Source organism: Anolis sagrei, chromosome 2, assembly GCF_037176765.1.
Source record: "Anolis sagrei isolate rAnoSag1 chromosome 2, rAnoSag1.mat, whole genome shotgun sequence".
Lineage (NCBI taxonomy): Eukaryota > Metazoa > Chordata > Lepidosauria > Squamata > Dactyloidae > Anolis > Anolis sagrei.
Window position 1 is genome coordinate 186,357 of NC_090022.1, and position 15,731 is coordinate 202,087.

Consider the following 15,731-nt stretch of genomic DNA (forward strand, 5'->3'; position numbering starts at 1 on the left):
TTTGGAACCAAAGACTATTTAGAGGAGGAGGAGGAGGAAAGGAGGCAACGAAGGAGCGACTCTCTACCGGCAAGTGTTTGATTATAACAATATAATACCCTGTTAACATATTGCATACAGACAGGGATCTCTAACCGATATAGACAAAGAGATAACCCAGAAAACAGAAAGGAAGGAAGGAAGGAAGGAAGGAAGGAAGGAAGGAAGGAAGGAAGGCAGGAAGGGGAGGAGAAACAAGAATGAATGGGAGACCTTAGTTTTTGAAACAGAAGATAAAAGTGCCGTTCTTCTTGTGACGAAAGAGGCCCCGTCTCAGCGCCATCTTGATTTGTCATTTTCTGGATCAGAGAGAAAAGAGGAAGGAAAGGAGGAAGGGATTTCAGCGTGGCCTTGAATCCAAGAGAAGTCAGCACAGCTCACGGATTTATCAAACATCCTCCAGAAACATTGCCAAATAGAGGAGCTTGTTTGCAAAAGACATTTATTTGAAAACTTACCAAAATACGACATTGATGGGATAAAAGCGCTTAAAGAAGAAATCCAGCGTTCAGTTGAAACCTCCTAAAATGGAGAAAGGAAAACAACATAAGAAGATATTGGCTGAAGGGACAGAAGTGATGAAACCACTGGAAATTCTGGATGGATCAATCCCTAGTGCCAAAGGCAAGCTGGATCAATGAAATGCCATCTTGAAGAGATCTCTAGTGGCCCCAAAGAAGGACAATGGGAAAGCAGGATGAGAAGAGGGGGGGTGGGGCAAGCAAGAAGGAAAAATGGAAGGAGAAAGGGAAGGTCAACAAAGGGTCACGAAGAAGGAATCCAGAGGGAACCCTGACGGAATGGACGCCAGGCAGAAGTCCAGCTGGAACAAGAGAGGCCTCCAGTCAAGTCGCGAGAGGCCTGCCATTTCCGTCCTGAAAGAGGGGACCGGTCAGTCCATTCAGGAGAATCTCTCGCTCAGCTCTGGGCTTCTCACTCACCGGCCTGAGAGAGGGTGGGAAAAGGACCAGATCTGGTTGGATGAGGGCAAGGTTGGGCTTGAATTACTCAGTCCACTGACCAAGTACCAAAACTGCTCAGAGCTGCTTGTTGTTGTTGTTGTTGCATTTCTACCCTGCGGTATTTCCCGAAAGAGGACTCAAAGCGACTTGACATAAAAGCATTAGTATGCAATTCAAAATATAGATATATACGAACATCAAAACAGAATTAGACCAAAACAGCACTAAAAAAATTCACAGGTAACATCCATCAAAAATATTCAAACACCACAACACCCCCTGACTTGATCTTCAAAACCTCCCTCTTCAAAAGCCTGTCCGAAGGAAAATGTTTTAGCCAGAAGGACAACGGGGGGGGGGGGGGGGGGAGGGAGGGAGGGAGGGGGCCATTCTGGCTTCCCAGGGAAGAGAATTCGAGCTGCGTGTCTCAGGCAACGTCCACACGCCCTGTCTCTCAGGATCTGATCCCGGGTTATTTGGCTGTGTAGACTCCCAGAATCCAGTTCAAGGCAGAGGATGTGGGGCCAGATCCTGGGAGAGAGGGAAGTGCGGATCCAGGCCGAGGCTTCAGCATTCCAATCTGGGCAAAGCCAGTCCCGTGAGCCTCGGTTCCAGCCACATGGCTCCCAATGTTTCCCTTGAAGAGCGTGGAAGGCCAGCCTCTCCCTGTCTCCTCTCTGTGGGCACACCAGGCGGGTCTCACTCTTGGCCCTGGCCCCCTAATTGAAGGAAGGGGCTCCCTCCCTCCCAACCAGGCTCCTTTCCTGAGGCCACCCCCCTCCCCCCCTTGAAGGGTCTGCTTTGGGCAGGGAAGGAAGGAGGGGAGGCTGGCTCCAGGTGGGAGGAATGAAGGGCTGCCTGCCTGAAGGAGGGAGGGAGGGGTCCCCTTCAGCACTGCCCTCTGGCCCCCATGATGACCGCAGGGCCCCAACCGCTGCTCTGGGCCCGAGTGAAGAGAGAGGGGCCGGAAGACAGTCCCACCTTGTCTCCTGTGGTAGGCGAATAATATAATATAATGTAATATGTTGTGTATACGTATAATATTTATAATATTATAATACAATATAATCCTAATAATATAATATATTGTGAACACGTATAATATTTATAACATTATAACGTCATACAATATAATCCTAATGACATATTATAAATATATATTTTGGCCTTCAACTCCCAGAAATCCTAATAGCTGGTATTTCTGGGAATTGTAGGCCAAAAACATCTGGGGAGCCCAGGTTGAGAACCACTGGTGTAATACAATATAATCCTCATAATAATCAGAAGGTATTATAAATATATATTTTATAGTACGTGTAATATTACTAATAATATTACAATGGAATAGTATAGTACAATATAGTAATATATAATACTGATATTGTACTATGCAAATAATACGATATAATGTAACATATTGTGTATACATCTAATATTTATAATATCATAATGTAATACAATATAATCCTAATAATATAATATAATGTAGTGCATTGTGTATACACATATACAAATGATATTACAATACAACGGCATAGTACAATATAGGAATATATAATACTGATATTGTACTTTGCGAATTATATAATGTAATATATTGTGTATACATATAATATTTATAATGTTCTAATGTAATACAATATAATCCTAATAATAATAAGATATTATAAATATATATTTTATAGGACATGTAATATTACTAATAATATTACAATACAATGTAATACTGATATTTTACTATGTGAATAATATAATCTATTGTGTGTCAATGCCTCTTGTGAGCCGCTCTGAGTCCCCTTCCTTCCTTCCTTCCTTCCTTCCTTCCTTCCTTCGGGGTGAGAAGGGCGGCAGAGAGATGTCGTCAATGAATCAATGGAGAGACATAGACTTGGAAGAGGCTCCAAAGGTCCCCCAGCCCAGGAAGGAGGAGGACACAGCACAAGCCCTCCCGACAGATGTCCACCCAGCCTCTGCTGAGAGCCCTCCCGAGAAGGAGCCCCCCCCCCCCGCTGGACCCCCAGGAAAGCCTCCCCGTCTAGTGTGGTCAGGGCAGGAGGGAGTCCGGCGGGACCCTCGAGGCCATCCATCCCGACTCCCTTCTGTCAAGCAGGAAGGCACCACCGAATCCCTCCTCACAGATGGCCATCCAGCCTCCGATTAAAACCTCCAGAGAAGGAAGGAAGGAAGGGAGGGAGGAAGGAAGGAAGGAAGGAAGGGAGGAAGGGAGGAAGGAAGGAGGGGAGAAACAAGAATGAATGGGAAATCTTGAGGGAGAGGCGGGCTCGGACGCCGACGCAGAAAAGGAGGAGGAGGAGGAGGAGGAGGAGGAGGCGGCGGCGTTTCCGGGCAGGCCGCCCGCCAAGTCCTGCTTGCCTGCCTGCCTGCCTGCCTGCGAGCAGAGGCCGAGTCCAGGCCGAGAAGGAAGGAAGGAAGGAAGGAAGGGCCACGAGAAGGCCCCAGGCTGACCCCACGGACACTCACCTCCGTCCCTCTCTCTCTGACCGGAAGAAGGCTTCCTCCTCCTCCTCCCTCCCTCGTCAACAGGCCCTTAGACGCCGCCCTTGGCTCCTCCCCTTCCTCTCTCTCTCTCTCTCTCCCTCCTCACAGGGAAAGGCCTCGCCCGAGCCTCTCTAGGCCGGCCCTTCCCGCTGGACTTCCGCCAACACCAAACATGGCGGCCGCGAGCTGGCTGCCCAGAGAGAGGCGGGGCTTGTTCGCGGCATTGGCGAGTCAGGAGCAAGAGCGCCTCCTTCCTTCCTGCTCTTCCAAAGGTCCAGCACCCACCCGCCAATAGGAATTCGCCTCCCTCTCCAGCGTCACCGGTCTCCGGGCAGAAACTCCCCCTCCCGAGCGCTTTTCTCCGCCCTTCCTTCCTTCCTTCCTTCCTTCCTTCCCATTGGGATGATGCGCCAATGGGAATGGGCCTCCGCTCTCCGCGTCACCAGTCTCCAGGCAGACCCGGCCTCCTGGGAGGATGCTCCCTCTGGCGGTTGCTGCTGCTGCTGCTGCCCATGCCTGCCATTCAGAGAGAGAGAGAGGCCAGCCAGGCTAGAGATGGACCACAGCCTCACCCAAGGCCTACTCAGCCCCATCCACAAGCCTGGCCCTCCCTCCCTTACCTCCCTGCCTGTCGTCCTGGGCTTCTGTTCTTGTTTACTGCCTGCCTTTTCCCTGTTCTGCTGCTCTGATTTGGCCTCCTCATGTGAGCTGCTCCAAGTCCCCATTGGGGGGGAGATGGTGGAGGGGTATGAATAAAAGATTATTATTATTGTATTATATTATTATTATTATTATTACTATTATTATTATTATCTGTTCTGCTCCCCTTCAGTCTCTCTCTCTCTCTGTGTGTGTGTCTCAGAAATATTAAATGTTCACTAGGTAGACTTAATGACAAAAGTGTAAGTCAAGCTCTGAAAAGGTTACGTGGATGCAGTTCAATATAGGCACCAGTACTTGTAGTTCAACAGGCTTCAGTGTGAGATGGCCTCAGTGTGAGAAGGCCTCAGTGAGAGAAGGCCTCAGTGTGAAAAGACCTCAGTGTGAGAAAGCCTCAATGAGAGAAAACCCATCTGGAAGGCCTCAGGTGTCAAGCTACTGTGTGAAGCGTTTTAACTCTAGATCCGCTTCCTCAGACCCCAACTCCGAACTTGAGTGACCACCTGTACGGGCAGACTATCCCGAGTGATCCGTCTTGGGAGAAAAATACTTCAGTGTCTTGTGTAGATTTCTTCCAACTCAGGAAAAAAAACATTCTCCTGACCCTCTCTTTCCTGGCAGCGTGATCCCTGCCCACGTTTCTAAAGCAAGGCACCTGGAGACACTGAGAGCACATTGGGCGGCAAAGTTCCTTGACATAGACATCCTTACAAAACCTAGACCAGAAAAGTGTGAAACCTCAGGCAGAACACATGCAAAGAGAAAAAGAAAGGGAAATGCCAACGTCTCCGCTGACGCCAAGAAATCAGAGAAAGGGAGGCAGAAGCTCAGGGTGGGAGGCCCTCGGCCTGGCAGGAGGAGAGGAGGGGGCGGCTGGGGAGGAGACAGACGGACGGACCCCCAGGGTGAGCGGGAATCCTGATGCCCTCCAGATGTTCTGCACTCCAACTCCCATCCACCCTTCCCACACAGAAAGACAGGGATACTGGGGATTGCCGTCCAGCAACACTGGGGTGGGATGGGAGGCACGATTCCTACCCAGTTCTGCTCAATTCGGCCCATTTTATTTATTTGTTTGTTTGTTTACTTACTGTATTTGTATACCGCCCTTCTCAGCCAATTGGCGACTCAAGGCGGTTTCCAACAAATCAGTATACATAAAACATTAATCAGTATAAGACATCACAAAAGCAATAAAAACAACATCATCAGCATCTCATTATTCTCAAGCATTGTCCAATTCCATTTTCAGGTCATTCGATTCCCTGTATTAGCTACTCTGTATTTGTAAACGCTTGCTCAAACAGCCACGTTTTAACTTGCCTCCGAAATGTCAAGAGGGAGGGAACAGATCCCATCTCCCCAGGGAGGGCGTTCCATAGCCAAGGAGCCACCACTGAGAAGGCCCTGTCTCTCGTCCCCTCCAAATGTGCTTGTGACAAAGGCGGGACCGAGAGCAGGGCCTCCCTAGATGATCTTAAAGGCCTCGATGGTTCATAAGGGGAGATACGTTCAGACAGGTAAGTTGGGCCACAACCGTTTTGGGATTTATAGGCCCTTTGCACTTTGAATTGTGCCCAGTAGCAAACTGGCAGCCAGTGGGGCTGGCGCAACAAGGGGGTTGTATGCTCCCTGAACGCTGCTCCTGTTAACAACCTCGCTGCCGAGCGTTGGACTAGCTGAACTTTCCAGACTGTCTTCAAAGGCAACCCCATGTAGAGAGCGTTGCAGTAGTCTATACGGGATGTAACCAGAGTGTGGACTACCGAGGCCAATCAGACTTCCCAAAGTACGGGCGCAGCTGGCGCACAAGCTTTAACTGTGCAAATGCTCTCCTGGCCACCACCGAGACCTGAGGTTCCAGGCTCAGCGATGAGTCCAGGATCACACCCAAGCTGTGAACCTGCGTCTTCAGGGGGAGTGCGACCCCATCCAGCACAGGCTGTAACCCTATACCCTGTTTGGCCTTGCGACTGACCAGGAGGACTTCTGTCTTGTCTGGATTCAGTTTCAATCTGTTCGCCCTCATCCAGACCGTCACAGCGGCCAAGCACCGGTTCAAGACCTGGACAGCCTCCTTAGTAGCAGGTGGAAAGGAGTGACAGAGTTGGACATCATCCGCGTACAGATGACACCGCACCCCAAAACTCAGGATGATCTCCCCCAGTGGCTTTATGTTGAACAACATGGGAGACAGTATTGATCCCTGAGGAACCCCACAAGACAAAGGAACCCCACAAAACAACAACACCTTCTGAGTGCGAACCTCAAGAAAGGACCGAAGCCACTGTAAAACAGTGTCCCCCAGGCCCATTCCGGCGACGCGTCCCAGAAGGATACCGTGGTCGACGGTATCAAAGGCCGCTGAGAGGTCCAGCAGAGCCAACAGGGACACACTCCCCCTAGATCCCGGTGTAGATCATCAACTAAGGCGACCAAGGCTGTCTTGGTTCCATGTCCCAGTCTAAAGCCGGACTGTGCCGGATCCAGATAATCAATGTCTTCCAAGAATACCTGGAGTTGTGAGGCCACCACACGTTCCAAGACTTTGCCCAAAAAGGGGAGATTGGAAACAGGCCGATCGATAGTTGACAAATTGAGTGGGGTCCAGTGATGGTTTCTTCAACAGCGGTTTTATTACAGCTTGTTTTAAGCTCGCTGAAATGTTGCCTTCCCGAAGGGAGTCATTGACCACCACCTTCACCCACTCGGCCAATCACCCTCTGGCCTCCTTTAGAAGCCAGGATGGGCAGGGGTCCAGGATGCATGTGGTTGGCCTCATTCCTCCAAGTATCTTGTCCACATCCTTGGGTTTCACCAACTGAAATGAATCCATCAAAACTGGACAAGCAGATGCTCGTGTTACATTCTCCCTCATCCTTCCTCACCTTTAGAAAGAAGGTAAAAACGTGGATGTGGGACCAGGCCTTCGGGCAATTAGGTTAAAAGGACAATTGACAATGTTGACTATGGCTTGGAAGCAGATTATGGGTAAGTTAAACGGAGTACTCAGTCATAGTATACGGCTAGATAAATGGCCACCAGACTGGTAATAGCTCAGTGGACTGTAAGTATACTATTTTAATCTTTATATCTTAATGTTTATGCTTTTAACTGTTATAATTGCTGTTTTGTATTTTATTATGCGGCATTGAATTGTTGCCAATTGGAAGCTGCCCTGATTCCCCTCCCCCCCCCCCAACGGGTTGAGAAGGGCGGGGTAAAAGTGTTCGAAATAAACAAATACATAACCAGGGCAACGAGGAGACTAAAGTCGTGATGGTGCGTGGAGCCGAGGTTTGACGTTTAAAATGTCTTTACTTGAGGCACTTTTTTACAAAAAGGAGGAACTCATTCTTACCCCAACGAGAATCCTTTCTTCTAGTATCTTCAGCCGCCTTCTTCTGAGGAAAATCTTCTTCTCAATAAATGGACATGAGTCTTGATTATAAAGAACCAATCAAGGAGATATTTATTTAAGGATTCACTCACTTGCCTTTTTCTCCCTTCCGCTTTCCCCTGAGCTCACAAGCCAATTCCTAATTTAAAGAGGCCCAATTGACTCTGTAAACACGCAGGCTGAAGACTTAAACCCCCGGGTTCAGGGTCTCCACACACCAGAACCCAACTTCCACTCTTGTCCGCTGACTAAAAGGAACGCGCTCTTTCCAAACGCCTGCCCCGGCCGAGTGGCAGTTAGCTCCGCCCCTTTGGCTTCTCTAACTTGGATACATTCTCACAGCCGGTTCTGTCGCTATGTAATACAATGTTCTGGTGGCAGATGACACGATAAATAAAGATTATTACATTTATTATTTTACCCTATTTATTATTAATAATACATTTAATATTTTACCCTATTTATTATTATTGGAAGGATACGTAAGCACATTTACAATGAAGTAGGTTAAAATAATGATTTAATCAGAGTTCGCCACTCTTATCTCAAATTACCGTTTTATGCAAATATTCAGAAATATTTTTAACCTATAGATGCCTCAATTATTGTAATTTTATTGGTATCTATTTTTATTTCTATTCTTGAAATTGATCAAGAGCTGCTGCATTTCCCACCCTCAGTTTATACTGAAGTCAATACGTTTTCCCAGCTTTTGTGCTAAATTAGGTGCCTCGTCTTATATTCGGTCAGCTTATACTCAAGTATATACGACATGTAGCTACTCCCCTGTGTGGACCCTTTGATGGGTACGCAGATCTCCACTCTGACTGAAGCTCTTTCCACATTCCATGCATTTATGTGGCTTCTCCCCTGTGTGAATCCTTTGATGGGTACGCAGATCTCCACTCTGAATGAAGCTCTTTCCACATTCCATGCATTTATGTGGTTTCTCCCCTGTGTGGTCCCTTTGATGGTAATGCAGACTTCCACTCTGACTGAAGCTCTTTCCACATTCCATGCATTTATGTGGTTTCTCCCCTGTGTGGGTTCTTTGATGGGTATGCAGAGCCCCACTGTGAATGAAGCTCGTTCCACATTCCATGCATTTATGTGGCTTCTCCCCTGTGTGGATCCTTTGATGGTTACGCAGATCTCCACTCTGACTGAAGCTCTTTCCACATTCCATGCATTTATGTGGCTTCTCTCCTGTGTGGATCCTTTGATGCTTACGCAGAGTCCCACTTTCACTGAAGCTCTTTCCACATTCCATGCATTTATGTGGCTTCTCTCCTGTGTGGATCCTTTGATGCTTACGCAGAGTCCCACTTTCACTGAAACTCTTTCCACATTCCATGCATGTATGTGGCTTCTCCCCTGTGTGGGTATTTTGATGGGTACACAGATGTCCACTCTGACTGAAGCTCTTTCCACATTCCATGCATTTATGTGGTTTCTCCCCTGTGTGGGTTCTTTGATGGGTATGCAGAGCCCCACTGTGAATGAAGCTCTTTCCACATTCCATGCATTTATGTGGCTTCTCCCCTGTGTGGGTATTTTGATGGTTACGCAGATCTCCACTCTGACTGAAGCTCTTTCCACATTCCATGCATTTATGTGGCTTCTCTCCTGTGTGGATCCTTTGATGCTTACGCAGAGTCCCACTTTCACTGAAGCTCTTTCCACATTCCATGCATTTATGTGGCTTCTCTCCTGTGTGGATCCTTTGATGCTTACGCAGAGTCCCACTTTCACTGAAACTCTTTCCACATTCCATGCATGTATGTGGCTTCTCCCCTGTGTGGGTATTTTGATGGGTACGCAGATGTCCACTCTGACTGAAGCTCTTTCCACATTCCATGCATTTATGTGGTTTCTCCCCTGTGTGGGTTCTTTGATGGGTATGCAGAGCCCCACTGTGAATGAAGCTCTTTCCACATTCCATGCATGTATGTGGCTTCTCCCCTGTGTGGGTATTTTGATGGGTACGCAGACTTCCACTGTGACTGAAGCTCTTTCCACATTCCATGCATTTATGTGGCTTCTCTCCTGTGTGGATCCTTTGATGGGTATGCAGATCTCCACTGTGAATGAAGCTCTTTCCACACTCCATGCATTTATGTGGCTTCTCCCCTGTGTGGATCCTTTCATGGGTACGCAGACTTCCACTCTGACTGAAGCTCTTTCCACATTCCATGCATGTATGTGGCTTCTCCCCTGTGTGGGTCCTTTTATGGATATGCAGAGTCCCACTCTGACTGAATCGCTTTCCGCATTCCACACATTTATATGGCTTCTCTCTTGTGTGAGTTCGTTGATGTTTAGTAAGAGAACTTCTCTCAAAGAAACATTTCCCACAGTCCATACAGTTATGTCTCTTCTCCTCTGTGTGGGATTTTGACAAGGAATTGAGATTTTCCATTCTTTTCAATTTATTATTCAAGTATTATGCCAGAAGGTCACAGATATGTTCTCCTGATTTCCTCTTCTCAGTCCTTGTATTGCTCTAGTGCATTTGAATAAATAAATTACCAAGCCCCACTGTTTACAGCACAATCCTCCCTTTCCTCCTTGAATACACAGCTATGGAGCTTGAAATATAACTTCTCCAACTTATTTCTTGTGAGTGCTGTGTAATTTCATTCCTGTCCTAAGCCAAAGGGAAGTGTTCTTCACAAGGTTCATTCAGAGGTTACCTGCCAGAGAAATGAGAGGAAAATCTTATCAGGAGCAGAGCACAGAAATACCTCATTGAACAACAAGAACAATAGCTTGGTGCTGTAGCCAATGCCGGAGAAGAAGGGAGAAAGAGCGGTCCTATTGAGGAGAGCCTCGGCCTGCCAAGAAGAACTTTAACCCTTGCCCAACAAAGAGCGAGCCCTGCAAAGAGGGGAGAGTGGCCCAAGATTCTCTGCATGAGATTACTTTCACTGCAGTGTGTTCAGAGTGTCATCCAACCTTTGCAAAGGAAGACTTCTAACAATACGGTCAGCGCAGAAAGGACTCAGGTTGCAAAGCGTTTCCTGCCTGGATCCCGCTTCCTCACATCCCAACTCAGAACTTGAGTGACCACCTGTATGGGCAGACCATCCCAAGTGGTCAGTCTCGTGAGAAAAATACTTCATTTCTTCCAACTGAAGCACATTTTTTCCTGACCCTCTCTTTCCCTGCAGTGCGATCCCTGCCCCACGTTTCTAAAGCGAGGAACCTGGACACATGGAGAGCACATTCGGCCACAAAGTCCCTTGACATATTGCATTCTTACAAAACCTAAACCACAAAGGTGTGAAACATCAGGCAGAACAAATGCAAAGGAAACAAACAAAGCAAACTTCTACACCAAGACCACAAAACGGAGATAGGGATGCAGAACACAGGGTGGGAGGCACTCAGCCTAGCAGCAGGACACGAGAGAAGGGGTAGAGGGAGGGTGGGTAGGTGGATTCCCAGTGCTAAAGATGATGCTTCTGCTCTGGCTCAAGGGGGAGGAGGGAAGCCATCCAGTTCACCGCATCCACTACGTGCCCCTCTTCGGCCCGCGGAGCCCTTTTGTAGGGGTTTCATTGAGGATCACCTGCCAGGTGAGCTGAGGCTGTCTCCTGGGTAGTGCCAGGCTTGTTTCCCAAGCAGGACATTGCATAGCTTGTGCCACCAGGTAAACGGTCCCCCAATTCACCAGAGAGTTTATTGATCACATCCACAACTACCATGGCTTTCTCATCACAGTAAATGCAGATTGCGGGGCCCACTTTGCCTCCTAGTTTTGGGGAGGGCTCTTCAGTCTCCTGGGAGTACGGCCACCTCTGAGTCCTGCTTATTATTGCCCTCCAACGTCTTGGCCCAACTGAGAGCGTCCAGCAGGTGCCTCAGCAACACCTGGATTACGGCTTTAATGGCCAACAAGGTGACGGGTTGGGCCTGATTGCCTTTCTTGGAATGGCTCAGAATAGGCTTCTAATTGGTTTTCACTGTTTACTTTAAATAGTGTCAATCTTTAATTTTAATGTGTGCGTTTTTTGGCTTTAAATTATATCCTGTATTGCTTTTATTGTTAGCAGGAAGCAGGACAGATGAGACGATGATGATGATAACCCTGTAAATTGCAAGGCTGGGCCCTTGCCTTCTGAACCCCTTTGGCCTTTGCTGACCCTTGCGACTATCCCCTTTGACCCCTGGCACGGCCAGATGGGGCACGGAGGGTCCGCCATGCCTGGCCTCGCACGGAAGAGGCACCGGAGCAGGGCAAAGGGACCGGCAGAAGGCACGCAGGGGGACAAAGAGGGGCAAAGGGGGATTTGAACCCTCTGCCATCTGTAGAGTTGCCTACAAATTTTTAAAAAACAAGGCCCCCTTCTGTGGTCAAAGCAACACTTTGTCACTACTTTATTTCCCAGATCACCAGACTAGGCCACAGCAACGTGTGGCAGGGGACGGCTAGTCTATATAAGTACGAATGTAATGTTTGTGGGATTAACATAACTCAAAAACCACTGCACCAATTGCCACCAAATTTGGCCACAAGACGCCTACTAACCCAAGGAGTGGCCATCACTCAAAAAAACAAAAAAACAAAACAAAACCCTGATTTTGTCATTCGGGAGTTGTAGTTTCTGGGATTTATAGTTTACTTATAATCAAAGAGCATTCTGAACTCCACCAATGATATACCGTATATTCCGGCATATAAGACAACTGGGCGTATAAGACGACCCCCAATTTTTTCAGTTAAAATATAGTTTGGGATTTACTCGCCGTATAAGACCACCCCTCTTCCAATGCACACTAAAGAAAAAAAATTAAAAATCAGATTTGAATTCAAATGCTTCTGACATGCAGGTTCCCCTGAGAGGGACATGGTACCTTACATTACAGTTGCTCTTTCTCCCTTGAATTTCATTTACACTCCGGGTCCTTTACATCATGCTGGCAACAAGTTAAAATAAACTGTTGCATGAAATAATTCTCATTTAAAGCAATTATAAAAACCAGCCAAAGTAAAGTGTCATATCAGTTCCCTTTTGCCTTCTCTCAGGCTTCTCCTATTGACACAGCCTAAAACAGCATTGGCCTTTTTAGCTGCAGCATCATCCTACTGGCTCATGTTCGACAAAGATTCCTTTCACAGAATCCTAAGGTTGGGAGGGACCTCTAAAGGCCATTTAGTCCAACCCCCTTCATTCTGCCTTCTTGCGGGGAAAGCACAATCAAAGCACTCTCGACAAATGGCTATCTAGTCTTATTAATATTAATAATGGCGTTGGAAGGGAGCCCTAAAGGCCATCTAGTCCAACCCCCTTCATTCTGCCTTCATACAGGGAAAGCACAATCAAAGCAGCCCTGACAGATGGCCACCCAGCCTCAATAACAACAATAACATTAATAATAATAAAAAGTTGGAAGATATCCTTTAGGCCATCTAGCCCAACCCCCTTCTGCCTTCATGCAGCAGACGCACAATCAAAGCACCCCTGACGGACAGACTGCCATTCTCAATAATAATATAAACAATTATAAGATTCATGCTAGTAAAGGGTTGGAAGAGACCCCAAGGGCCATCTAGCCCAACCCCCTTCTGCCTTCATGCAGCAGACGCACAATCAAAGCACCCCTGACGGACAGACTGCCATTCTCAATAATAATATAAACAATTATAAGATTCATGCTAGTAAAGGGTTGGAAGAGACCCCAAGGGCCATCTAGTCCAACCCCCTCTGTCTTTCCCTGCTCCCCCCTTGCCTTCCTCGGCGGCGGCAGCGACGGCAGAGGAGAAGGGAGCCCCGGTGGCAGGGTTTTCCATGGCCTTGCTCTCCTCCTCCCTCGGCCCCCGCACGGCCGCGGGGCAGTGGTGCAAGGAGCAGAAAAGCCATGCATGGGGTGAAAGAGGGAAAGGCGCGCACCTCTCCCCCTTCTCTCTCATCCTGTGTGCACCTTTCTTGGTGGCGGCGGTGGTAAAGGCGCGCACGGGGCGAGAGAGAAGGGGGAGAGGTGCGCGCCTTTCCCTCCTGCCTCGCGCGCCTTTCCTGCCTCCACCACAGGAAGGCATCTGCGGAGCGACGTCAGAGGAGGGAAAGATGCACCCTGCGGAGGCCTGCGCTGACTTCCGCAGCTGGCGCATACCTTTCCCTCCTCTCTCGTCCCGTGTGCGCCTCCGCCGCCAAGGAAGGCATCTGCGGGGCGAGGGCGGAGGAGGGAGACCTGCGCTGGTGGGCGCGCTCACCCCTGCTGCTTCCGGAAAGGCTTCCAGCATGTCTACAGGCTCCTGCAGCAGCGCGGCATGGGCCAGATGCTCCATTGACCTCAATTGGGTCCCGGAAGGAGAGAGGCAGCGTGAGGAAGGAAGGATGTTCTCCTCCGCTGCCTCGGCTCCGCTGCCATCCGTCATCTAATATGTCCGGAAGACAAGACGACCCCCAAGTTTTCAAAGGATTTTAAAGGTTTAAAAAGTTGTCTATTACCCCGGTTTTTACGGTAATTCTACCAAACTTGGCACACAGAACTCCCCTGACCAACAGCAAATACCGGAAGGGTTTGGTGGGCATTGGCCTTGCATTTGAGAGTTGTAGTTCACCTACTTCCAGAGAACACTGTGGACTCAAACAATGATGGATCTGGACAAACTTGGTGTGAAAACTCAATATGCCCAAATTTGAACACTGGTGGAGTTTAGGGGAAATACACCTTGACATTTGGGAGTTGCAGTTACTGGGATTTATAGTTCACCTACAGTGAAAGAGCATTCTGAACCCTACAAACAACAGCCTTGGGGCAAAGTTCCCACACAGAACCCCCATACTTAAGGCCATCCAGTCTAACTCCCTTCTTCACCAGGGCAAGAAAACTGTAATCAAAGCCCTCCTGACAAAGAGCCATCCAGCCATAGATATAGATAGATCTATATGATTCACGCACAGGAAGATATAGTATCATAGATTGGAAAGGGACCCCTAAAGAAGGAGAATTCTATGTTGCATGTTCCAGAGTGGGCAAACCAGACACTCTCCACATCAACGCTGACAAAGAAACAGCAAGAAATACTGTTTATCCACAAGCAGAAAGAGATTACATAGATCTGAAACCAATACTTTCTAACTTATTTTCCAGATCTCCAGACTGGGCCACAGCAACGCCTGGCAGGGGACGGCTAGTGATTTGTCATTTCCTGGATCAGAGAGAAAAGAGGAAGGAAAGGAGGAAGGGATTTCAGTGTGGCCTTGAATCGAAGAGAAGTCAACGCAGCTCACTGATTTACCTAATACCCATGCCAACATAAAGGCAGATCAGATCGCACACCAACTCCTGAAGAACGGGAAACCCAACCTTGCCACCAAAGTAGGAAAGAAACCAACAGCCAGACAACCAGAGATTGAGAACAACAACCTTCACGAACCCTTTACATCTACTGAATTGGACATGGCTCTCAAGAAAAGTAAGAATGGCAAAGCAGCTGGCCTGGATGATCTACGGATGGAACAAATCAAGAACTTTGGCCCAAAAGCAAGGCGCTGGCTGCTGGAGCTGATGCACAACTGCACTGCATCCTGTCAGATCCCCAAAATCTGGAGGAAAGCAAGAGTCATTGCCATCTTGAAGCCAGGCAAAGACCGTAATGATCCAAAAAGCTACAGACCAATCTCCCTGTTGTGCCACCTCTACAAAGTTCTGGAGAGACTTATTTTGCATAGAATTATGGAGAAAAATAGACCCCTGTCTGATTCCACAGCAAGCTGGCTTCAGGAAAGGCAAAAGCTGCACATCGCAAGTGTTGAACCTCACTCAGCACATAGAAGATGGCTTTGAAAGGCAGCAGATCACAGGAGCTGTCTTCATAGACCTGTCAGCGGCTTATGAGACTGTGAACCACCGCTGCCTCCTTCTGAGAAAAATGTATAATATCACAAAGGACGACCACCTCACTCGCCTCATAGGAAACCTGCTACAAAACAGGAGCTTTTTTGTTGAGTTCCAGGACCAGAGAAGCAGATGGCGGAAACAGAAGAACGGCCTGCCTCAGGGGAGTGTGCTTGCTCCATCCATGTTCAACATCTACACAAATGACCAGCCACTGCCAGAAGGGACAGAGAGCTTCATCTATGCTGATGATCGTGCCATCACTGCTCAAGCAGGGAGCTTTGAGATGGTAGAACAGAAGCTTTCCGAAGCTCTAGGTGCTCTTA

The 15,731-nt window shown here is 48.1% G+C and overlaps 2 protein-coding genes across 3 annotated transcripts in view; both read right to left on the reverse strand.

The window, feature by feature from the left end:
• Positions 1–15,731, reverse strand: part of LOC137096234 (zinc finger protein ZFP2-like) — an 81,792-nt gene that overhangs the window by 58,799 nt on the left and 7,262 nt on the right. The window contains exons 2-3 of one of the 2 annotated variants that reach the window (XM_067464970.1): positions 498–561; positions 253–338 (exon numbers count right to left, since the gene is read on the reverse strand). The gene's annotated coding sequence lies outside the window, so the exon portion shown is untranslated. The remainder of the gene's footprint in view (positions 1–252; positions 339–497; positions 562–15,731) is intronic. The other variant, XM_067464971.1, reaches the window with a different exon arrangement.
• The window catches only part of LOC137096240 (zinc finger protein 91-like), a 34,127-nt gene that overhangs the window by 7,369 nt on the left and 11,027 nt on the right, over positions 1–15,731 (reverse strand). Inside the window, exon 3 of the mRNA XM_067464994.1 lies at positions 8,343–10,253. Within this exon, the coding sequence (XP_067321095.1) occupies positions 8,343–9,979 (1,637 nt within the window). The 5' untranslated portion in view covers positions 9,980–10,253. The remainder of the gene's footprint in view (positions 1–8,342; positions 10,254–15,731) is intronic.